Source organism: Sminthopsis crassicaudata, chromosome 2, assembly GCF_048593235.1.
Source record: "Sminthopsis crassicaudata isolate SCR6 chromosome 2, ASM4859323v1, whole genome shotgun sequence".
Lineage (NCBI taxonomy): Eukaryota > Metazoa > Chordata > Mammalia > Dasyuromorphia > Dasyuridae > Sminthopsis > Sminthopsis crassicaudata.
This window is the reverse complement of record NC_133618.1, coordinates 369652988-369678673: the sequence shown is the minus strand read 5'-3', so window position 1 is coordinate 369678673 and position 25686 is coordinate 369652988. Positions and strand designations below refer to the sequence as shown.

Sequence of the window (25686 nt, the reverse complement as noted above, 5' to 3'; positions counted from 1 at the left end):
ATTTGCCACTGGAGATTGGGAAGAAGCAATCCTGGTGGGCAGGGGTTGGGCTGGGCATATGGGGGGGTAATATGTTTGGCAATGATCATCATATTTTCAATTATTTTATTAACCAGATAAACAACTCATACAGCTGATATGTAAATAACTGTTCAAGAAACTGTCAAGACTTTTCCTTTTCTTTTTTTGTCTGGGAGAATTATTTTTTTTCAGTAGTAAAGAGAGCAAAGATAGTTTTTAATATTCACCTTTGTAAAACCTTGTGTTATAAGTTTTTCTCCTTTATTTTTTCTTTTCTCCCTTCTCAAGACATCAAGCAATCTAAGTTAGAAGTGCAATTTTTCTAAACATTTCCATTGTTATTCTGCACAAGAACACAGCTCAAAAGAGGAAAAATCATGCTAAGGGAACCCCCCCCCCCAAGAAAACAACCAACAACAAAAAGGTGAAAATGCTATGCTTTGATTCACATTCAGTCTTCGTAGTTCCCTCTCTAAATGCAGGTAGAAGTCTATTGGAATTACCTCATTAAGACCTTTCTTATTCCCCTTACAAAATCATCCTAAATTACCTAGGCATGGATGCAATTTGGATAGTGAATTTTTAAAATATATTCTTCATTCAAGAGTGGAGGCCATGTGTGTTTCCCCTCCCTTCCGCTATGCTCTATCAGGGTCTCCATCTCTAAATGAATTTTTCTGAGAAAGTATATAAAAATGTGCATTCTTTTTCATTTTTTTCTTCCATTCTCATCACTGCTCCAGCAACAGGAGCCTGAGTCATGAAAATCACCACCAAGCTTCTCTAAGTCTCAAGGAGGGGGCATTTAGCAGCTCTAGAGAGGAAGGGTAGGGGAGGGTAGCTTTGGCATTTTTAGTCCTTGTCATCACACAAAGTAGGTCTTTAACAAATATTTGTTGATTTAAATTGTATTCTGGTTCCAAAATGCAGTTTCCTTTCCATGACAATAAATTAACATAACTTAGGGGCTGTGACACATGAAAGCATTTGAGCAATGATGCAGAAGGAACTCTGGATTTAGGGTTAGAAAATTAGGGTTCAAAAAGCATATTTTCAATATGTGATTTGGGACAAGAACGAGCCTCAGTTTCTCTATTAGAAGAAACAGTTGGACTAAATGATCACTACATTTTCTTTCATCTCTAGAGCTCCACTCAGAGACACCTCAGGCTATTTTCTAATACTCAGGCCTGCTTCTGACTTCCCTCTTAAAATTCATTTCTGAGTACTGACAAACACCTGTCTTCTACAATCCTAGATTATATGAAGTAGTTTACTATTTCGTGTCATTCTTCTTGATTCCTATTCTTTTTTATGCTCTTTAGAAGGTGTCTCAAAAGTTTCAGTGAAATTTTAAGCTATTAAAACTTAAAACTTCACTAACTTTTGGGGTATCTTGTATGTGCTGTTGTACATGGGGGAGAGTTGGGTTCCTCTGTGACCATGTTAAGTGAAAGTCTCATTTTGTAGATTTGAGCCTTCCTTGTAACAAAGATTAAAAAAGAAAGAAAAGTTTAGCAAAACTTCCATCTTGATCACCTCTGACAATACATTTGATATTCTATTTTGATAGCACCTCATCTTTCTAATGGAAAAGAAGTACATTTTCTTGCCTCTTCTTTTTGTAGCCATAACAAGATTTCTTTAAATTCACTTTTCTCTCCACTTGCTCTTTTATGAGGTGATAGTACTAATAACCACAATCACTCTTCCCCATAATAAGTGATATATAAAAGTTAATTATTATTTTCAATATTGATTCTAATAGATGTGGGTGTATAAGCTACTATTATTTTCATAGTGCTCCATTTGTATATACCTATTGTAAGCACTCAAGCATAAGATGGCTAATATTAAATGAAATGATATTTCTTGTTGCCTTTGAATACATGATTAACTCAACTCTGCCAAATAATCTATTCTGAACAGGACATCAAATATACTAGATATACTACTGTTCACAGTCTTTCCATTATGGCAGAAATTTCTAGAATTTATTTTCTGTGGACATAGTCCAGAGCCGAAGCCACATAAATCACGGAAGCAGAACTTTGTTCAGAGAGTTTGTTCTTGAGGTTTAACCAACTTTTCCTTCTCCCTGGTTAAAGGGGATTCTAGATGAGACTAGAACTAGAGGCTCATATTACCATAAACTGCATCTTTAAATTTGTTATAGGATTTGATCTTTCTTTCTCCCTATGCCTTTATTCTTTATTCTAAAGTTCGTCTTTACAGAGTGGACAGAGTCCCAAAGAGAAGTGAAGACTTGCCCAAGCTTGTGCAGGTATTAAATAGATAAACTGGGATTGGGCTGTGAGATGCTTGAGGTCAGAGATTGTGGTACTCCTTATTTTGGGGTCCCTAGGGCTAGCCTCAGTCCTATTCACATAGTAAGTGAACAGAAAGTGTTTGTTGAATGTTTTTAGCTAAGATTTTAAGTACTGTTTTAAAGTTTATAAAACATTTTCTTCAAAACACGAAGATAGTAGAGTAAGGATCATTTTCATTTTACAGATGATTGCAATAGCACTTGATAAGTGTTTTAGTGTGTTAGGAGAATTTAATGAGAGGAGGAAGTCAAGAGGAGATGACTGCGTCTTTTGTAATGTAATTGTATCTATTTGTGTGAGTCATTTCTAGGCCCTTAGGAACCGACACTCACAGCTTCCTAGGTTTCCTTGAGGAGCTTCTTATAACAATAATCAAGTAAGATCAACTATGCAGAATATATTTAAAGTGATTGGCAATCAGTGGAGAGAGTGCCAGACCTGAAGTTAGGATGACATCTTCCCGAGTTAAAAACTGGCTTCAGACATTTACTTGCTGTGTGACCTTGGACAAGTCACTTAACCCCGTGCCTCAGTTTCCTTATCTGCTAAAATGAGTTGGAAAAGGAAATGGCAAGCTGCTTTCCATTATCTTTGCCAAGAAAATCCCAAATGGGGTGACAAAGAGTTAAACCCAATTGAACAAATTAAATGGCCATTTGTTTTCTAATTTTCTAAATTTCTAATTTCTAACTTCATTTCTTTTTTTTTTCTAACTTCATTTCTAATGAAGTCCGTAATAAATATTTAATTCAATTGTATTTATTTTTGCTGCTCAATCCAACGATCCGATAGAATTATAAAGGACTCATGAAAAATGCTCTCTGCCTCCAGAGAGAGAACTGAATTTTGAATGGAAATTGAAGTATTTATTTCCACTTTGTTTTTTTCCCCACGCTTTTTTTTCTTTTCAACATGATTAATACGAAAATATTTTTCATGATTTTACATGTATAATTGACAAATTGCTTACCTTCACAATAGGTGAGGAAGGGACTGGAGACATTTGGCATTCGAAATAAAAAAAACTTAATGTTAAAAATTTATTTAGAAAACACAAATACTCTCGTCGCCTGGGGTGTATTAAATTCCATTTTCAGGTAACCTCGGATGAAGGTGGGAAGCCTCACGGCAATCCCTTCGGCAGGAAGCCCAGGAGACTGGGAGACTTCGGCAGTGGTACCCGGGAAGACCGGTAAGGCCTAGGACACCCGCTTTGTTTCAAAAAGTGGAGCCTCAAGAGGCACGTGGCCAGAGGGCAGCCTCGCGTGTTTGTGTACGGGAGGAGGTGGGGAGGAGGGGAAAAGAAGGGGGGAGAGTGTAGAAGGGAAGAAGTAGGCGTGGGCCGTGGCGAACTTGCACTTGCGCACGTGCGCAGTCGGTGAACTTTGAAGGAGGGGGCTGGGAACTTCTTTCTGTAGAGCTTTCCCCATTGCCAGAATTTCGGAGGTTTCTTTGAATCCGGGAGTCTAGGAAGGACTGCACTCGAAAGGACCTGGTGGCGCACGTGCCGGGGCAAGGAGCCCCACCCCGTTGGGGAGGGCGGGGCTTGGGTGGGGCTTGGGGGGCGGGGCTTGTAGCCAGGCATCTCTTTCCCCACCGTCGTTTTGTTCCCACCAGACGCTCAGCGACGCCCTTAGGGCTAGGACGCCCCTATTTTCGTGCTCAGTCTCCTGGGCTCTGCGACTGCGTCTGCCCTCCTGTCGGCTCAGACCTGACCATGCTGCGCAAGCTGACCCTCGACCAGATCAACGACTGGTTCACCATCGGCAAGACGGTGGCCAACGTGGAACTCCTGGGGTCTCCGCCCACCTTTCCCGCCGGCCCTCCTGGGATTGGGGTGCAGGCTCATCATGCCCAGGTCCAGGCTTATGCCCAGGCCCAGGCTCAGGCCCAAGCTGAGATGGAGGCAGAGGCCCTGGCTCAGGCCGAGATGGAGGCGGAGGCCTTGGCTCAGGCTGAGGTGGAGGCAGAGGCCTTGGCTCAGGCCGAGGCCGAGGCTGAGGCCGAGGACGTAGCCGAAGTCGAAGCTGAGGCCAAGGCTGAGGCGGAAGCCGAAGCTGAAACTGAAATCGAGGCGAGGCCGGAAGAAGAGGAGAAAAAACCACTAAAGAGTAACCAAGCGGCATTGGGATCAGATGGCAGCGTCGTCAGCGAGGAGGCCCGTGTTCCAGCCTTGGCCACTTCGGTGGTCGGCGGGTAAGGGGCCCTAATCAAGGGATTAGGAAATTTAGAAATGGGAAGGGAAGGTGTGCATTTGGGAGACAGCAAAAGAGGAAAAGCACTCCCCATTTGGGGTACTTTTAAAAAGTGTTTTATTAATAATCTCCTTTTCCTCTTCTTTTTACATCTATCATTCTTTGTAATCACTTGTAAAAATGTAGTTACTATCTGGTTACAACAAGCATTTCTCAAGTGCTGCTTCTCTTCGAGAACAGTGGGAATTATTCTAGCTCTTAGGCCTAGATGTAAGGGTGCTCCTTTTTTAAGCGTTGTTTTCCATTAGGTATGGTAGATGTGTTATCCTTCCCTCGCTAGTTGTAGTAGGTAATAACAGTGTAGCCAAGTTTTCCTAATATAAACATTAGACTTTTGGTTCCTTTGGTTCTTCAGTCCATTAGTGCTTATCTTATTTTTAGTTTTTTCCTCCAACAGTGATTCTTGCATTGCTCTGTTTTTCTCTCTGCTATGTTATAATTTACTCAGTGTTAGCCTTGGGATAGTGTGAGGAAGTTGGTGTGAGTATTCTTTTTGTTTTACAGAGGAAGAAACTGAGATCCAAACGCTGATACATTAAGGGTTACACAGCCAGTAAGGATTTCCAAGGCCGGGAAGAGGCTGCATTTATTTATTTATTTATTTTTTGCCTGCTTTCTCTCTGATGCAGCATTTCTTCCCTCTCCCTGCCCCCCCCCCCCCTTTTCAGTTTCTTAAAAAAAAAAAAAACAAAAAACAAAAAACAAAAAAACTTTTATATATTTGTCACAAAATGAAAACATTACATTCCACTAAGAAGTTTAAGTTGTTTTCTGAACTTAAGTTTCTTTTGTTTAAAACCCAAGGCATTTTCAGTGTGTTGTAGGATTATAGATTTAGGGATTGAAGTGTGACCCAAGAGGTGGTATGAAGAAACTGAGACCTAAAGAGAAGTTGTATGTTTTAGAGCTGAATTTGAGGTCACAGTCTCTTGACTTGATTACTCATAATGAATTTGATTCCTGCTGAGGTTGGTGAGAGAAGAGTGATGATAATTGGTGATAAGCAAATTATTTGGAGTGTATTTTTTTAAATAGAAGAGTTCTTAAACAGAAAGTAATGAGAAACTTAACTATTTACATCAGAGAGATCACATCATTCTCCTTACCTCAGGATCTTGATTCAGCTCCCTCCAGTTATTTGCCAAAACTTGCTGTTTCTACCTACACTATTTCTTGTTCCTGATCTCTGGAGTCATTCAACTACCATCTTAGTTCAAGCCCTTATCATCTCTGGCTTAGTTTACTGTAGTAGTGTCTGATTAATACATTCTTTATATCTTAGGTGTCAAAGTAAGTGCTGTTAGAACCAGATTAAAATGTAGTAGGAAAATATTTAATAAAATAAGTGGTATATACACATGTCACATTTAACATATATGTATACACACATACTTTCTCTCCCCCCACACACACTATGATCTGCCAGGAGCTTTATAGGTGATTTAGTGGCCCCAGTTCTATTTAAATTTGATTAAATTTAAATGATGTCAAATCATTGCTCTATTCTGTCATCCAAGTGATTTTAAACACAGATTTGACTCACTCGCACTCAAATTCCACTGGCTTCCTACTATTTCTGGGATTAAATGTAAACTTTTTTTAGCTTTTAAAGTTCTTTTCACGAGTTGGCCTCAACCAGTCTTTCAACCCTCAATGTACTTTATTCCCCATCTCACAATCTTTAATCTATCCAAATTGGCCATTTCTAACTCTTGCTCATTCTTGACATTCCGTCTTCCATGCCTAAAATGTTCACCTCACATAACATCTTTGTCCAAGATGCAGCTCTAATACTATTTTTTATACTAACAGTGCTGATCTTCCCCCCATTCCCAACTGCTTGTACTCTTACTACTACTTATGTTATTTCTCCAATTAAAAGTGATGTCTTTCTAATGTTCAGTTACCTTTTGAGCTATTTACAGACTAGAGGCATGCCCATCCTATTTAACTGAGAGGAAAAGAAGTCACTATAATGGAACTCAGAATTTGAAGTCAGATTACTTGGGTCAGATTACTGTCTGTCACTGACTGACTACTTTTGTGATCTTGGACAAATGTCACTTTGTCTCCCTAGGCCTTTGTTTCCTCATGTGTAAAATGAAGAGCTCGGGTTTGATGACTCAAAGGACCTTTTTAGTTTTAATCTGTGATCTTATTAAGACATAATCTTTTCCTCTTCATACATATCATAACAATTTGACTTTTTGTTGCTCTTATCATATTTTACCCTGCATCCTACTCATTTCTTAGGAATTAAAGCAGCATGTAGTCTAATCACTTCTTTTCACAGATGGGAAAATTCAGGTCCAAAGAGTAGCAGTAATTCATCCAAGAGGACAAAGGTATTATGTAGCTGGGATTTAAATTTTTTTGTTTCCTTATATAGTGTTAGATCTTGAATCCAGGGTCTTTTTGATAGTTTTCATCTTAATATCTTAAACGGTGAGCATAGTGCCTTGTACATACATATACATATTGACCACACATTCGTTGAATTGTCATGTTTCTATAGTGCTTTAAACTCTACAGAACATTTATCTAATTGAAACCATGCTAATTCCCTTCTCATTAATCACCAAAAAACAAACAAACCCAAAACAAACAAAACTGCAGAACTGTTGGGGAAATGGCATAGCCTTGAATCAATAAGAGATATGGGAAATTATTGTTGTGACTTGCTAAAGATTAAAACATAGTAATTTTCTCATGGGCATTAGTTAAGTGTAACCAAGGGCCATATTTCTGGTAGTTCCAGGACTTTCCACTGATATTTCCTGGGAATGGAAAGTTCCTATTCTATTTTCCTGCCATCTTTTGTCATGTATTTCCTCTCTTTTGTGAATAAACTCCTTTAGGGCTTCTATGATAGGTGTCATTTCCTTTCAAGATCTATTTCATGCTTTTTAACTCTCTTTAATCTGACTTCTGATTTCATCATTCAGCCCAATTGTTCTCACCAGCATGGTCTCTTAAATGTTTAAATCTACTGGCCTTTTAATTCTCATACTTCACCTTTCTGCAGACTTTGACACTTGAATATTTGCTTCTTCCTAGTTATTCATGAAACTACTCTCTCTCTCCTATTTCTGTCTCTCCTTTATCCAGGTCAAGCCTGCAAAGTGTGGCTATCACCCAAGGCTCTCTCCTGGGACCACCTCTTTACTTCCTTTTAACTGTTTTTCTTGGAAATCTTGTCAGTTTCCATGGATTCAATTATGATCTCTATGCTGATGCTTCTCACAGTTGTTTACCTAGCCTTGCATCTCCAGCTGCCAATTGGACATCTCATACTGGATGTTCCATGGATGCCTTCAGTTCTACATGTTTAAAACCAAATTTGTTATCTTTCTCTCCAAACCCTTCCTGATCCAGACTTCCCTATTACTGTTGAGGGCCCAGCCATTCAGCCTCTTTATGTATTTATCATCTTCAGCTCCTCACACTCCTTTATCCCTAACCTCCCAATATCTGCTCGATTATTGGGGTTGAGGTTATCTTTGTAGCATGACTGCTTTCTCTGCTCTAACACTGCTACCACCCTGGGGCAGGCCTTCCACATCCTTTGTGCCTAGACTGTTGCAATAGCCTGCTGTTTGATCTCCATCACAAGTTTCTCCCCACCCTAGTCCATTCTTTATTTGGTTGTCAAAATGATCTTCCTAAAACCTAAAACATGGATCTGCCCACATTACATCCCCCACCTCACATATGTATTTAGTAAACTTCATTAATAGTCATCTCAAATATATAATCCTGTTTGGCATTTAAAACCTTTCCTAACCTGGTCCCTTTCTACCTCTCTAATCTCTTTCTCTCCAACTTGACCCATATACTTGACCCTACAGTGAAAATGGCCTCTTTGCCTTGCCTTGCACAAGTTTCCTAACTCCAGGCATTTTCACTGGCTATTTCTCATAGCTGGAAACTCTTTATTTCTGTCTCCTGGTTTCATTCAAGTCCCAGTTAAAATCTCTTTTATTCTGGAATTACTTTTTCTTGGTTCTGTTAATTCCAATGCTCCCTCTCTTTGATTATTTTCAATTTAGCCTGTATTTAGCTTACACAAAATTGTTTACATATTGGATTAAGAGAAGAGACGATTTTCTCCTTCATTATATCCCGAAGAATATAGTATATTGCCTGGCACCTAGTAAATGCTTAATATGTGTTTATTGACTGAGTTACTAATTGTTGTGATTCTACTCAAGTCACTTAGGTTCTCAGTGCCCTAGGCACCTCTATTAATAAGATTGAAATACAGTTCTGTCTATGTTGAGGGAGTTTCCTCACTGGAAGTTTCCCAGTGAAATCATAAATCCCTTCCTTCCCTTCCCTACTCTCACCCTGCACCCAAACAATTTATTTGTAAGCATCACCTTTTGGTAGTGATTGCTTTATCAATTGTAGGTATAGTTATTATATAAAAATTTAAATAAAACTTTTAAAAAAGCTAAATGGATTAACACTTCCTAGCTGTGTGACCCTGGGCAAGTCACTTAACCCCAGTCTCAGGAAAAAAAAAAAAAAAGCTAAATGGATATGGTGATTTTACTCCTTAGAGCATTGTTTCTCAAAATTGAAGGAAATGTGAAACACACCTTAAGTCTGCTTAAAAAAATGAACCATATGTTATTTGTTAATAGGCATAAAAATAATTTGAGGATTTTACCACAAGCATTAAAGATTTGTTTAAGCTGAAAAATAAGAGCTGCTGCAAAAAAGTATACTTAGAGAAATAGCAAGCTTCTCCTTTAGAATGTCTGAAGTATAAGAAATACATATCTTGTAAAATTTTGTTTAAGATAGTACTATCCTAGATAATCACTTCCTTTTTATTTCCCCTGAAAATTTTGGGCAGGAGCACAGAGCTATAATTATACCTTGATTATCTTATTTGTTCTTCAGGTTTTTGAAAAGCTTTGATACTCTGAGGAAATTAATTTCAGTGTTAATTTTATATTCAATCATAAATTTTGATTAGCAAAAATTTAATTTTAATTCTAGTTTAGACTTGGACTTTTTGCATTATTGCCAAGGAGTTTACCATCACTGAACTTTTATTAAGCATCACTATGTAAAGAATGCTGCACTAAATGCTAGAGGAAATCAATTGATTTGTTAACCAGGAACTCCCCTAATCCACCTCTATAACTATAATGCTAAATGGTAATTAGTTCAAAATAAATATTCTGGTGTTAGTGGATAGAATTGTAATTACAGATTCTTGAGTTTGAGGGGCTTCAAAGGTCATCTAGTCCAAACTCTTACCTTGTTAGGGATGTCGTAAAAGAGATTTCTTTTAAGTAGTGATCCTGCGTATTTTCTTACAAAACTTTTAGTAACACAGAACACAGTGCTTAGGGAAGAAACTCATTTCACTTTTAGTTATTAGGAAGGTTAGCCTTTAAGCCCAAACCAAGTTTCTTTACAACTTCTATTTATTGATCTTTTTTGTCTACCTTTCCTGGGCCCAAGGGAGAAATTTTTATGAAGACTGAGTCTGTCTCCTTTTTATGGTCTTAATAAGTTTTATCAAGTAAGAGTGAATATAGGTAATTTTAAAAAGATCTTATTTCTGATTTAGGGATTAGAAAAGCATTGATAGAATCTTATTTAATATTTCTGCAACTCTGAATTGCTGTTTTTCCTCTTTCAGTAGATACTTTGAAACTCCTCAAGGAACAGGCTTGTGGGTCAGGGTTCGTTTAGAGCACTTTCTGTTTGGAATGGCACAGAGAATGGGCCATTACATAGATGGAGTTCTCAGAACAGACTTAAGTCTTCAATATTTGTTTTGTGCCCATGCACTCTTAAACTATGCTACATTCTTCCTTTTTTTCCTTCTGCAGCTGGAAGGAACTGAGACTTTAATCCAACCCCTTATTTTATATATAGATGAGGAAATGGAGATATAGAAAGATAGAGTAAATGTGCCTAACTTAAGATAGTTCCTTTTTCAGAGACTTGCATCAAAAGACCACAGACTTTTGTTTTTCTCAAAAACTTAAGCTACTCCAGAAAGAGATGTCATAAGTAACAAATACAAGGGGAAGAGAGAAAAGATATTAAAAAAGGAATTTTTTGGGTTTTAGTTGGATCCATAGATGGATTTATTTATATGAGGGTCATACTGATTTTGGTCTGTCCTTGTAGACACATTTGTTGATATTACTGCATTTGAGATTTAATTAAAACAAAACCAAATAATTTTTAAAAAGTTTTTAAGGGGAGAAACTTTGGAGCCTGTGCATTTTTTCTTCTCTGTACAGAGGTTTTAATTTTGGAATTTAATTAGTTTTTGTTTATATGTTTATTTAAAGATAGAACTCCAGTTTTAGTTTGTTTCACTTATTTACTGACCTTAAGCACTTTACACTTCTTAAATGGTTAAGATTCATGAGCCTTTTTTCATTCTTTCATCAAATTATTATGAGTTCCTAAATTATAATCTTAAACATTGTTAGGTTATTTTCACATTTCATTTGCGCTGAGAAGGAAGTTTACATGAAGTAAAATGATGTATTGTTTTTGTTCCAGGAGACAATCAACTATTAATGTGGTTAAAATAAACTATTAATGTGGTTAAAACCCATTCTTTTTTTTTTCCGGTTAATCTGGAGATTATATATGTATTTTAGGATTCTTCTTGTGTTTCTGACCATTGTTATGTTGTGAGTACAATAGATAATAACATTAAACCATTCACTTTATTCTACATGGCACTTTATATAAATATTTTTTAAAAAATTGTCCTTGCTATCCATACTTTACAAAGTGTTGGTTACATTTTAAGTACATAAAATTACTTTGTTTTATGTAGCATATGCTAGAGGTATGGTAAAAAACAAAAAAACAAAGAAATATTTCAAACATTTACTTAAAAGAGCCACCATTTCCACTTTAGTTAAACTTTACAATTTTTGGTACAATAACTAAGGATAATTTTAATTATAGAAAATATAAGGGCATCCATAAAAATTGTAGACTTTTTATCTTGTAACAAAGAGAAACAGAATCACTACATTTTCTTATTCCTAAGCTATATTTCATATTGTGGGTTCAGATAAATACTATGATGATGATGAGTAACTTAAGTTGATTGATAGTAATATGGCAGATTCCATATTCTCTGTGAGAATGTAGGGAATATATTTTTGGTGTTTTTATCAATGTAACTTGAAATAGTAGGAATTTCTTCTTTATCTGAATTCTTGGTACTTTCACCTAGAACTCCATAGTGGACAGAGCAATTTGTATTCTGTGTGTCTTCCAGTTCCTCTTGTTGACTTTGTTTTTCTGAATTGGTTAGAAAATCTCTTAGTACTTGCTTGAAGATATAGACTATTTCCCATGGCAAAACGTCATTTTCTGCTAAAACTTCTCGAAATCTAGAAGAAAAACTAATAATGAATATCTTGTTTTGAAATACTTAAGGTATTTGTAGTTTCATTACAAAAAAAATGCACAGAACCTTAGTGAAAGAGATTTTTGTACATTTTAGGATTACATATTTCTTTTATTTTTAGAAGAATTAGAATCCATTAAAGTTTTGTTAGTTTTCACTTAATGTTTTGTTGATGTGAACTGACTTTTACCCTGAAGGTGTGTAGAAAAAAAAATATGAGTTCATTCTCTTCCATCCTCCTTATGTGACCTTTGAAAGCTTATGCAAAAAAGTGGAAGATTTCTGATACTTAAGTAGTTATTGCTAAGGAACACAGTGACTTATCTAAGTAATTAAAAAAATTAATTCAATACCATTACCATCTTTAGGATTATGATTTATTTAAATGAATCATTTCTAAGCTTGAAATCAATATTAAATCATACAGAAGCAGGCAATAGTGTAGAAACTGTGTAAAAGATAGTACTTGTTATAGAAAAGAATAAATCATATTTTCTTTTGAGCCATGCATCAGCATAAAAATGTAATTCATTTGCAAGGAATTTATAGTTGTTATCATGTTTGATAAATATAGTTAAAGAATTTGCATAATTGCTTAGGATTTCTAGTCTTAAGTATTTAGGGAGTTTAAGACTAATGTCTGTAAATATCTTAAAAAAAAGAATCTTGTATTTGTACCTGCTGAGAATAGTTCCAGTCTGGCAAGGTTGAACTTGTGAGCAGAGAACTTCAAGCTGTCTTTGTTCAGTAGCTGGGATAGTTGCTTGGGGATTCTGGTAGTTTTTTAGCCAGTTGTAATCTACACCAGCTTTTTTCACTTTTTGTTCATTTTCAATCTCCTGTATTAATCTCTCACGTTCTTTTAGGTGCCATGTCAGTTCCCGAAGCAGAGTCTTGGTTACTACATCTGAGCCTGGATAATGTGTAGATTTATGGGATTCTCTTTTTGACCACTTCATCCAACTAAAAAGTGGCATTTTATAATCTGGAAAATCACATAAAATTATTAATTGGAATTTCCTAATTGGGATAATAGACTCTAGATATTCTAGGGCAGACTTGAAAGTGTTTGATAAATTTGCCATGGATTTGTCATAGAGTAATATTTCATTGTACAAGTTCAGAATAAGATTGGAAAAAAGATATTATGAAATCTTCTAATACATAATCAGTTTTTGGCCAACAGGCAAGATAGCTTAAAAGTCTTGACAAACTTAGATTTTGTTCTCATAAATGTTGTCATATAGCTAGTATAGCTTTCCCACTAGAATTATTCCCGTTGTCATCTTCTAAAGTAACTGATAATATTTACTACCATTAGGACTAGCAATTAAGATTTAACATTTAGAAGAGGATTATTTAAGAATAGGGTTTTTTTGACCTGTGTTTTGTGAAGAAAAAAAATGGAAAACATACCTGTTAAGTTGTTACTGTCCAATGTGATAGTTGTGCTTCAAGGAGTTTTGCTTGAAAGAGATTTTATTCAGTCGTATCCTGTTCTCTTGAATGTGTCCACTGTTGAGAGAAGCAGTCTGTCTTATTTAATTAACCTTTAAACTGAATTCTTGTTAAATTACTTTCTCTGTTGGGAATATGGTTTTGATTTCTCTGTTGATGAAGCTGCTGCTTAATTCACCTTGTTAGATTAAAAAATACAACCGATTTTATTCTTCATGAATTCCATTAAAATCTATCTTTTGAATATCTTTTGAATGTAGTTTTGCCTGTGGAAGCAATCTGAAACGAGTAGGTACAGATACAGATGTTTGTTTCAAAATGCTTGCAAATATATTGTTGATAGTGAGATGAATAACAGTAGTCTGAAGCAACTACAAATGTGCTCCTAGCTAAAGTTAAGACTGTCGCATGATGTGATGCGTTGCTGTGCATAGCTGTAGGTCACAGTTTAGTGCTGTATTTTTATGCCTGTAGAGCTCTAAAAATAACCATGTTGCTTTTATTCTGTAGCTAAACTTTCAGGCCATTTGAAAGCCAGGTCATTATTTTCTTTAATTGAAGATAGAGAAGTAAATTAGACTTTATTATTAAAACTTGAAAAATAAACGGTAGGATTCCTTTGCCAATGAAATACTGTGAAAACTCATTTTTATTAAAAGAGCAGATATAGTCAAAGAATCCTGAGCAGACAGCCTCTCATGTGATTTTTAGCAATTTAGGATTATTTTTTCTAAATAATAATTATTTTTTGTTCATATGTTTGAATGATTATAATTTTTATTAACACTTCAAATATTTTAAGATGTAAACTTTGAAGTATAGAACATGTGCTTTAAATTCTTTTAAAAGTCAGATGATCCTAGTAAGGCCATTATAATACTTAAGGGTCAGAATATTAGCACTTAAAGTGCATTGATAAATCATACCAGAATAAAATATGAAGGCCTAGCATATTAAGCTTTGTAATTATATATTTTTTCCTTTTTTGAGAATTAAAGGCAAAATGTTAGATTTTAAAAATATTTATTATTTGCTATAGGGAAATATATCATAGATTGCAAAGTTCACTTTGTGATACTGCTTTGTGGATAAGGTCTTTTCTTTTGAAAGTACACTTTTTCTTTATTACTTTTTTCCTTTGCATGTTTAATTGAATTACAGAACAGTAGGCTTTGTAAAGCAGACCTAGATGTCATGCAACATAAAGAATGATGTGTGTGGCCATTACTATAGCTGATATTACTTGTACTTTGGGAAAATTCAGATGTCAGGATTCATTATATTCAGTTGGAAGGCTTTCACATTGCATTGTACATGGTACTATGAAAAATGAAAGGAGTTGGGTTTATAATGACAGAAATGTCCTACCAAATTTTCTGATAAAACTTAAATGATTCTCCCCACCTCTTTCTTTAAACTATCTGGTTGCTACTATTTTTTCCCTGAAAATGTGTGACTTAAAACAGAAGCATAATAGAGTAGACTATTCCTAAAGTGAGTGGATTGTAGGGAGATATATATGTACATATATATATATATATATATATATATCTTTACATGTCTGTGCACATATGTATACAAACGACATGTATAGACATGTGTCAATATATGTGCCTAAAGACACAAACACACAAGTGTATGCACACACATCATTATGCAAATACTCATAGGTCTATATACATATGTGCTTATGTATGGATATAAGTCCAGTCTCCTTAATTTTAAGACTTTTCTCAAGTTGAAGCATTGCTCTTGGGATAAAAATAACAAAAGGATAAAATAAATTGGATAGGTAAATATATTAAAATAATTGAAGGAAATGTATAATTCAACAAAAGAAAATATACGTGTGTGTATACACACATACACACACACACACACATATATACAGAGAGAGAGACAGACAGACAGACAGAGACAGAAAAAGAAGGCGGGGAGATAGATGAAAGAATAGTTTGAAAATATAAATTAATACTGTACCTGAGAACGAAGAACATTGGTGGGAATAGCAAGTAGCAAAATAGAGTGAAGACCACTAAATAGATTTTTAAAAAGGACAAACTTAGAATGTATAGATCTTAAAAAGCAACTAACAAATATTCATGAGATGTCTTGCATCTGTTCCAGACAGATTTGGAAAACATCAGGAAACACAAATCTTAGAGTAATTGGACTTCTAGATTAAAACACTGAAAAAGAAGAAAAGTTAAATACTGAGTTTTGAATAATTTACTGAAAAGAACTGTAGCCATCTATCTTGAATTTCCTCTTCCAGGTTCTTTTAAATTGCCTCAGTACAGTTTTCTTTTCTACTTTTTACTTTAAATTTTGGAGGAAGAGGCCTTTCTATTGGTAAACAACAGTCTCTTTAGACTTTTCTCTTTTGGCAGCTTGCTCTTTCAGTCCTTTACCTCTTATTTTTCAAGTCTGCATTTTATCTACTTCTTCTATAAGGCTTACAAATCCTATGATCTGCCTTGATCTACTTAAAATAAAACCAAAAAACCTTTTGTTACCATTCTTTCAAGATAATCCTCTGCATTTACTTTGGTTAGTATTATTTTTCTTGGACTATTGCTAGCTTTATAATTGGCCTTTCTTTTTCTACTCTCTTCTACTCTTTACCCCTTATTTCACATAGCTGCCAAATTGATGTTCCTAAAGCATATATAACTGCTGTTCAAGAAGTCGCAGTGGCAGCTCTTGAATTAAAACACAAAATTTTCTTAGGCAGTTAAATCTTTCACATTATCATTAAAAAAAAAAAAAACTTATTGAAAAAAAATCTTATTGATGCAAATTCAAAATACATAACTAAATTTAACAATCCCTTTAATATATACAATTTTGCAAGTATTGTAGACAAAGGTCTTCAAATGTAAAGGAAAGGAAATTTAAATGACATAAGACTTTTCTGCCCCAATCCAAAACTGAAGAAGATAATTCATTAATATATTCTAAAAAGCAAAAGAAATTCGAGATGCAATTCAAAATAAAATAGACTATAAACCTGAGTATAATAAAGAACAAATGGATGCTCAATAATAAGAAGCATTCCTATCCTCTCACTCTACTGCCAAAAAACAAAACAAAACAAAAAACATACCCCAAAAAAACCCAGACCTGGGCAGATTATATATGATTTACAAATACCATAAAATTTTTTATACATAATTATTTAGTTTGTTTTACTTAGGATTTATAACTTCCTCTTTTTTTTCTCTTTCTTCTCTTTTCCCCCTTTTTATTCATATTTTTCTTTTTTAAGGATTGTTTTGGCTGTCTCAAAAGTTTTGGTATGATGTTTCCTTTTTGTCATTCTTTAGTGAAATTTTCTATTGTTTTTGTGATTTATTCCTTATTAAATTATTTAGGCTTTTCATCTTTAGGCATTTAATGAATATAATTTTTATTGTGTTATATAGTCAATAATATTTTATTGACTACATAATTGTTTTGTAAGGTTTTTAAATACTTAATTCATATTTGTTTTGTAAAGGTGCCTTGCGGCAACTTTAGAAGTAAGTATAATCCTTTTTATTCTCATTTAATTAACAGAAAGCTATCACATCTTAAGTTTTCAAAAATTCTATTCATATCCTTTTTAGTAATTTGTTAAACTTGACTGAGTCAAGTAAATAGGCACACTAAGATGACCAAATATTATAGTTTTATTGTTGCCTTTTTCTCTCTTGTAACTTGCCCAGGAAGTTTTAAATGTCTGAGGCCAGATTTGAACTCAGGTCCTCCTGACTTCAGGCTATCCACTGTGCCACCTAGCTGTCCCTCATTTATTATTTTTTAATGACTTCCCAAACTCTTATTTCTTAAAGCATTTGCAAACATTCTGTAGCAATTCCATTCTCTCCCAGAAATTCACAATGTTCTGTTTTATTGAGTAATGTTTCAATTTCCTTTGTCAATTTTGGGGGTTGTTTGAAATTTTGATAGCCTCTTCTGTTTCCATATTTTTCTGGTTGATTTATCAGTTTGTGCATAGGTTTTAGCTTGAGTTTTCTTCGTTGTGAGATCTTTGTTGACTTTGGTCAGGGTGAACCTGAAAACTGTCTTGGTTTCCCACATTCAGGCCTCTGGTGACTTCTGTGGATATAGGATTGTCCTTTATTGTATTCTCTCTTTAACTTTAAATCTGATAAAGCTCCACCTCACAGCCTCTTCCCCTTAACTCCCTTGGTGTTGCCACCTTGTCCCAGTTTCCCTTTCTTAAGTTATTTAGTTCTTTAGCTGAATGCTAACAGTCTGACTATATAGATCATTTTCTTTCTCTACAGAGTTGCATAGAATTGAGTTTCTGTTTGTTGCTCTAGAATTATGGTGTCAGAGTTAGGGGCCTTGTTTACTTGCATCCATTGTAACTGCAGCAGGAGAATTGTTGACTAGATACCATAGAGAATAAGTCAGTTGATTTTTTTGCCCCTGCCAGGGCTTGTGGACTATTGCAATGGTGGCTATGAGGCAACATGTTGGGGATTAAGCTTTTCTTCTGTTATCAGATTTGTCTTCTTGATGTCTGGGCTTGTAGAGACAATTCTCTGTTTCTGCACTCATAATTACTTTTTTGGGGAGAGTTTTTTAGAATTAAAGAGGATTAGAGAAACATTTTCAGTTTTTCATCTTATTGGTCATGTGACCCCATGAGTATTTTTAAAATAATATTTAAGATGCATTTTTGTTGCTGCTTAGTCTTTTTTAGTTGTGTTCACTTCTTTGGGGTGCTTTTTTTGGGTAAAGATTACTAGAGTGGTTTGCCATTTCCTTCTCCAGCTCATTTTACTGATGAGTAAACCGAGGCAAACAGAGTGAAGTGATTTGCCCAGGGTCACACACTAATAAGTGTCTGAGGCCAAATTTGAACTTAGGAAGATGAGGCTTCTTGACTTCAGACCCAGAACTGGATCCACTTCACAAATCTCAGTTTGAAATATGCCATAGGATCATTGATTAGTGTTGAAAGGGAGATTATCTAGTTCAAGGTCGCATGAGCTTTTGGCTTCAAACTGGGCTCCTTAGACTTTAAATCTAGCATGATTTATGTTGTAGCTTCATCCTCTAAATTGTTAAGTATGTATAGTGGGGATGAGAAGAATTGTAAAGAATTTAGGAGATTTAGCATAAAACTACTTGATTAACCAATCTTGTTTAATCTTTAGCTTGGAAGACTTGACAAGATAACTCTTTAGTCTCTAATTTGCTACCTCTCTGCTTCATATTTTGTGTTTGCTAGATGAAGGATTTGGTTGTTTCTACAGAATGGGCCAAGTACATTTCCTACAGTAATAGGCAATTGGGCATTCTCCAGGAGCAAAGTGCCCACCTCCAACCATAGGGCCTTATTCAACTCTGTAGGGAAGGGGTCAATTATCTAGAGCATTAATTGAGTGGCTCTCTTTTAGTTTCACAGGTTGGCAAATTGAGAGCTATTAGACTTGTTTATAAGAAGGCACCTTGACTAACCTCTTCATTTTATATTTATCCTTGCTCTTTAGTAACAATGCTTCTGGGAGATAGATGAAAATATAATATAGGATGATAGTATTCAGATATGGAAAGGTTTTATAGGCTACCTTGTCCAAGTCTTTCATATTACAAATGAGGAAATTGAATCCTAGAAAGTAACATTATAAAGGCAGGAATCATTTAGTTTATTTTTGCATTCTTAGCATCTTTTACGATGCTTGATATATAAGCAGGCACTTAATGTTGAATGAATGAGCGACTGGAATGCAAAAAATTAATTAATGAAGGTCATGTAGAGATAAGTAACAGAGCTAGAATTTTAGTCCAGATTTTTTGATGTTGCAGTAAGCATTCAAACTGTATTAAAGTCTTTTCTATGGCCTCATACTATTTCTGCTTTGTTTATTTGCGTTAAAAAATTATCGTGCTTTTATTTTTCTTTTTCAATCTCCTTGCTTTTACAGAAGGGAAAAAAGAAAAAGAAACCCTTCTTATTAAGTAAATATACCATACAAAATTCTCATATTGGCCATGTTGCAAAATGTGTCTCATTCTGTTTGTTAGTTTATCCCTTCTCTGTCAGGAAGTGAGTAGCATTTTTCAATACATAATCATAATTGATCATTTGCTTAACTCTACAATGTTGCTATTGTATAATTTTTGTTCTCTTTATTTGACTTACTTTCAGTGGAAGTGATATTGTTGGGTCAGAAAGTATGCAGAATTTAATAACTTTTGGGACAAATTCCAAACTGTTTACTAGTTCACACCTCTTATCTCCCATAGTATACCATAATTTTTTTTTTCTGCTCCTTTATTTGCTTTGCTATTACTTAACATCTCCTTGCCTATTCTTTTCTTCCTTTCTTCTTCCCTTCTCTTTGCTTCCTTGTCTGCCCATCCCTCCCTCCTTATTTGTTTCAGAGGTTTGTTATACTCTTCATCATACCATAATTTTAATCATCAGTTTTTTTGCTTTTCTTTTGACTTAATTAATGTATTACTAGTTTTTTTTTAATAGTTTTTTGTTTTGGCATTACTGTAATAGAGAAGTGAGTATGGGTAAATCAATCAATGAAATAGCATTTATTAAGTACTTACAAAGGGGTCAGGCACTTATTTATCTGAGCCTAAGATCCTTAGGGCATTATCTGTGTAGAAATTTAAGAGCATGATTATTTATAGTAGTTCTAATGGTGATTCCTTCCATTTTGACATCTAGTGATGACTGCTGAGCTCCCTAAGATTTTTTTTAACTCAAAATTCTCTCACTTCATATCCAGTTTATGTTTCAAATAATTATTTGAAAATATTTGAAAAAACTTAAAAAAAATATTAAATGGGACAGCTAGGCAGTTCAGTGGATAGAACACCAACCCTGAAGTCTGGAGGACCTAAGTTGAAATGTGGCCCCAAACACTTAATGCTTCTTAGCTTGTATGACCTTGGGCAAGTCACTTAATCCCAATTGCCTTAGTAAAAAAAATGAAACAAAAAAATTAAATGAAGGCATGTATATGAAAAGATGATAAATGTCCTAATTTTTGTTACGTGGTTGATTTTGATTGGTAAGTCTAGCTTCTTTCTTCAGGAATTGATGCTTCTTTCTTCAGGAATTGATGTTTTTCATAGCAAAAGAGACAGAGTTAATAAATTGGAGATTATAGCTACCACTGAACGATAGGTTGGAATGCTGAAAAAGTTAAATATTTAGAAACCTTAACTTTAATACTTATATAAATTATTATTTCTTGATATTTTACTTTGAAACATTGAACTTTTGGAACTACCAGCTTATCTTTTTTTGATAAATTAAAAAAATTTAAGCTTAAATACAAAATTAAGAAAAAGATTGCCATGTACATGGCACAGCAGACCATAAGAAAGGATTTAATATAAAACAATAAGTTTTTCTTCCAAGAAAAGCAGCTCAGCTTTTCTTTTGCTGCTTTGTTGGTTTTCTTTTGTGCTCTCCTGTGTACTTTTAACTTTATTTTCTCTTCTTCCCCATACTTAAATTTATTCATGCATAACTATAAACATTCATATATACATTCATACTCCTATATGTAAAACCATACTATGTTTCTTTTCTCCTCTGTTCATAAATTCATCATTCCTATACCACAGTAACATATTCTAGCCCAATCACATCCTATCCAAGAAATTGTCTATAAAAATCCCCCCTACCCCATTTTTGGCATTGCTTCTAATCTTGATTAAATAGGTTTTATTTATACAAGAAAAATTAGAAATAATTGAAATTATCCTTTTTACACAGAAACAATACTCTCACAGTATAATATGTTTTTTTAAGGTCTGATACTACTGAATCTCCTTCATTTACATCTTTTTTTCTTAGTGTCTCTGAATTAGTTCTGACCTTTTGTTCTTCCGAATGAACTTTGCGCTATTTTTTTCTAACTCAGCAAAATAATTTTTTAGTAATTTATTGGAATGATATTGAATAAATAGATTAGTTAGGTAATATTGACTTTATATACCCTTGAATCATAGATTTTACTTTAGTTATTTAGATTGTTATTTATATAAAAGGTATTTTATGTTTATATTCATATAGTTCTCATGTCTATTTTGGCAGGTGTATGCTTTTATACTGTTTAGGTATTTTAAATTATCTAAAACAATATTAAGTAATACTACTAACACATTCACTCATGGAAGTATCACTTTTCACCCTGCTTTTGACTATCTCCTTGCCTAATCACTTAGGATTATAGAATCAGAGTTGGAAAGAACTCTGAATTGTGTATTCTTTACCTAGCCTCATAAATGGTTTTGGATTAAAAATGAAGCTTAGTCATTATTGAAACAAGATTTCATTTAAGTTCTTTCTTTTGGAATAGTCTAACTTTGACATGTGTGTAAAGCACTTTGGAAATTGAATTGCCAAAATAATCACCTTGGCAAAACCTTGTGTTCCAAAATTTTCTCCCTCTCTCCTTCTCCAAGATGGTAAGCAATCTGGTATGGGTTAAATATGTGTAATTTTTAAAAAACATATTTCCATATTCATCATGTTCAGAAAAAAAAATCAGATCAGAAAGGGAAAAAAAACAAGCAGACATTACAACATCAACAAAAAAGGTGAAAATACTCTGTTTGACATATATTTTAGTCTCCATAGTTCTGTCTCTGGAAGTAGATGACATTTTCTATCAGAAGTCTTTTGGAATTGGCCTGAATCACCTCATTGTTGAAAAGAGCCAAATCCACCACAATTGATCATCACATAATCATCTTGTTGCTGTGTACAATGTTCTCTTCGTTCTACTCACTTCACTTAGCATCAGTTCATGTAAAGTCCTTTCAGGCTTTTATGAAATCAGCCTGCTTGTCATTTCTTTTAGAACAATAATATTCCATTCAATGCAACTTATTCAGCCATTCCCCAATTGATGGGCATCCACTCAGTTTCCAGTTCCTGATGACTATGAAGAGGGCTGCTACAAACATTTTTGCACATTTGGGTCCATTAGAGGGAAAACTTCTTTAGGTGTTTTGGAGCAAAATTTACATAAGATAAGAATAGAACTGCAATTATTCATTCCATATCACCATTTTTTCCATTGCAATTTTGATATATCTCAAGTTGAAATATAAGAAATTAAGTGGAATTTTTTTGGGGAATTTTGTAGAAGCTGCAGATGACACACAGAGACCAGCAAATGACACAGAAAAAAAATTTAGAAACTCAGAAATGCATAACATATCTATAATTTATAATATTAACATATTTTATCTTTTAATACCGTAATGATTCAGTTATCTTTTCTGATATGAAGAGAGGGCCAAAAAATTTATACAGACTTTCCAGATCCCAGGGATGCTGTGCCCTAACTCCTGTGATGTGAAGGGGCCACAATATGGTGGATTAGGCATGGGGGAAGAAAAAGATGTTGAAGAATTGAGGAGAATAATAGTAGCAATATTAACATTTACATGGTATTTTAAAGTTTCTACTGTGCTTATAAAGGTAGCTATCCTCAAAGCTAACCTATTATTATACATATTTTATAAATTAGGAAACTTTGACCTTAGAGGTTACATGATTCACTCATTTGGTAAGCGTTTACATTTGTTTTTCTGATTCTGAAGCTAGTTGCTTTTTATAAGAGACCCCTTTCTATTTTCTTAGACTTAAGACTGGATGTTAGTTTAATTCTTTTATTGTTACAGTGATAGGAAACTAGCAATCGAATATATAATATTACTGTGCTCTCTCCCTTTAGATACTTGTTTCAAATGATTTCATCCTTCCTAAGTGTGAGGAAGTGCTATTTCCCCTTAAATTTTTACCAAGCATAACAGATGGAATCAGAAAGTGGTCATTTATTTTTATGATAAGATTGGTTTCTAGTGGTGCCAAATCAGACTAGAGCTTTATCTGGATCTTAGCAGTATCTTTTGCTTGGCCAGCATGTGCCTCTTTAATACAATTTAAGCAATATTTATAGATCTGAGAACTTTATTGAGTTTTGGATGTGATGACCTTTAACCATTTAAGTAGTTTATTTTCCCATTCTCTGACAAATGGTCATCCTAGCTGCAACATTTGTTAACTTGACGATCATGGGAAAATCACTTAACCTCTGATTTTGTTTCTTCAGTTGTAAAATAGGGGTAGTCATACATCTCTATTCCTTCCTTGTAGGTTACTTTTGCTTAAATTTTAAAATTCTTTAACAATGTGAGCTATTGTCTTTTCTGTCCTCAAACATAGGTAACTCACTTTTTTTGAGGTGGATTATTTTATTTCTACAATTATAATTGCTAACTCTTTTTATGGTGGCAAGGAATTGGAAATTGAGGGAAATTGAAGGGTTGAAGGGTTGCCTATCAATTGGGGAATGGCTGAATAAATCTACATGATATCAGAAAAATTTGGAAAATTTTAAGTGAACTGATGCTGGAGTGAACATGAGAAAGAACCAGGAGAACATTGTACAAAGTAATATCAAGATTATGTAATAATCAGCTGTAAGGAAAACATTATACACAGTACCATTGTGTGATGATCAACTATGACAGTCTTAGCTCTTTTTAGCAGTACAGTGAGTGGTCTAAGAAAATTCCAATAAAGTTGGAATGGAAAATGCTATTCATATTCAGAGAAAGAACTCTGGGATCTGAATATAGATTGAAGCAATGTTATTTTTTACTTTTTTTTCTTTGTTTTTCCCTTTTGTTCTGATTTTTCTTTCAAATATGACTAATGTATTTAACATGATTGTAGGTATATAACCTATATCAGATTACTTGCTGTCTTGGAGAAGGGGGGAAAAATTGGAACTCAAAATCTTATAAAATTGAATGTTGAAAACTATCTTCATGTAATTGAAAAAAATTACTATTAAGAGGAAAAAAAGAATTCTAATTGCTAGAAGCTGCTAGTGCCCTTCTTCCCCATTTCATTTATTTTTTATATACTTACATGTGTATGTTGTCTCCCCTATTACAATGTAAAATGCTTGAGAGTAGCAGTTGTTGAATTTTAAAAAATTGTATCTCTAGTGCCTAAAATATATATATATATATATATATATACATATATATATATATATATATATATATATATATATATATATACTTTAAAATAAATGTTTCTTCATTGATCTGGAATAGCTCTCTGTAACTTCTTATTGGTTCTAGTTTTATACTCTAGAGTCACAATAAATATATAGGTAGTCCATTTTCAAAATAATTAACCTTCAGGTGCTTGAAAATAATGATACAGTATTGACAAAAACAAGGGATAGTAGATAGGAAGCATAAGTGAGAAAAAGGTTTTAAATTTTGTCCCTTATACATGTCAGTCAAGTTGCTTTTTAAAAGTCTTAAATGCCTTGAGACATAGTACTGTAAAACTTTTAAGTTGCTAACAATTGCTGATCTGCATTAGTGGAAGGAGTCCTCAGAGAATTTTCTTAATCAGTTGAAATCAAAAGTATAGTCCAGTCATATTCCATGCAAATCTTTTCTTTGGGCTAAATCCTCACTTCCCTAGATCTTTACATATCCTCTGAGTTTTAAGGTGTGCAAAAAAGACATCCAGTACTGTCTCCTTTGGATAAATATTTGTATAATTGAATTGACTCTATAGGCCTTGCAACAATCTGAAGAAAATACTACAAACAGATATTAACATACCATTTTTACAAATAAAAAAATTGAGACTTAGGTTAAAAGTAGGTTTGACATGCCAGTAGGATCATATATGGCTATTAATCCTATCTGAGGAAGATTTTGAACTTAGGTTTTCCTAGTTCCAAAATCCAGTGCTTTGTATACTATACATGCTAGAGGTTACCCTCTGTCATAAATAGCAAGACTACTAGACAGGATTTGAGTCTCTTTAGACTTCAGTATTAACATTTTGGCACAGTGCTTCTTAGTGGTTTGTCACATGTGTTTGAGAAATGGCTTGACTAGTGTAGAGTACATATAATTATGTTTTCATTTTAAATCTTTTCCTTTGTCACACCTTCCATATTTTCTCTCTCACCATGATCTGGCTCTCTTATGATGACACCATCTCCCTGACCTTCCACTCATTCTCTAATTTATTTGTTGACATGGGAGAGTTTGAAATTTTCCTTGTACTCATTGTCACTTTTAGGTTCTACTTCTAAGACTGTTATGAACATTTCTTCTCCTTTGAGATTTACTCATATCTATCACTGATCAAAATTCTAGTAGCTGTTGTTTGCTGACT

At 34.2% G+C, this 25686-nt stretch overlaps 2 protein-coding genes across 2 annotated transcripts in view; one reads left to right on the top strand and one right to left on the bottom strand.

Moving 5' to 3' along the window:
• Positions 1–3939: 3939 nt before the first annotated feature.
• Positions 3940–25686, top strand: part of LOC141556655 (ATP-dependent RNA helicase TDRD9-like) — a 174297-nt gene continuing 152550 nt past the window's right edge. The window contains 1 exon segment of the mRNA XM_074291121.1: positions 3940–4547. Within this exon segment, the coding sequence (XP_074147222.1) occupies positions 4069–4547 (479 nt within the window). The 5' untranslated portion in view covers positions 3940–4068.
• Positions 11400–12991, bottom strand: LOC141553519 (protein RD3-like). Its single transcript, XM_074285143.1, has 2 exons — positions 12693–12991; positions 11400–11997 (listed from the first exon to the last, which is right to left on the bottom strand). The coding sequence occupies exons 1-2, from the start codon at positions 12989–12991 to the stop codon at positions 11700–11702; spliced, it is 597 nt and encodes a 198-aa protein (XP_074141244.1). The 3' UTR covers positions 11400–11699.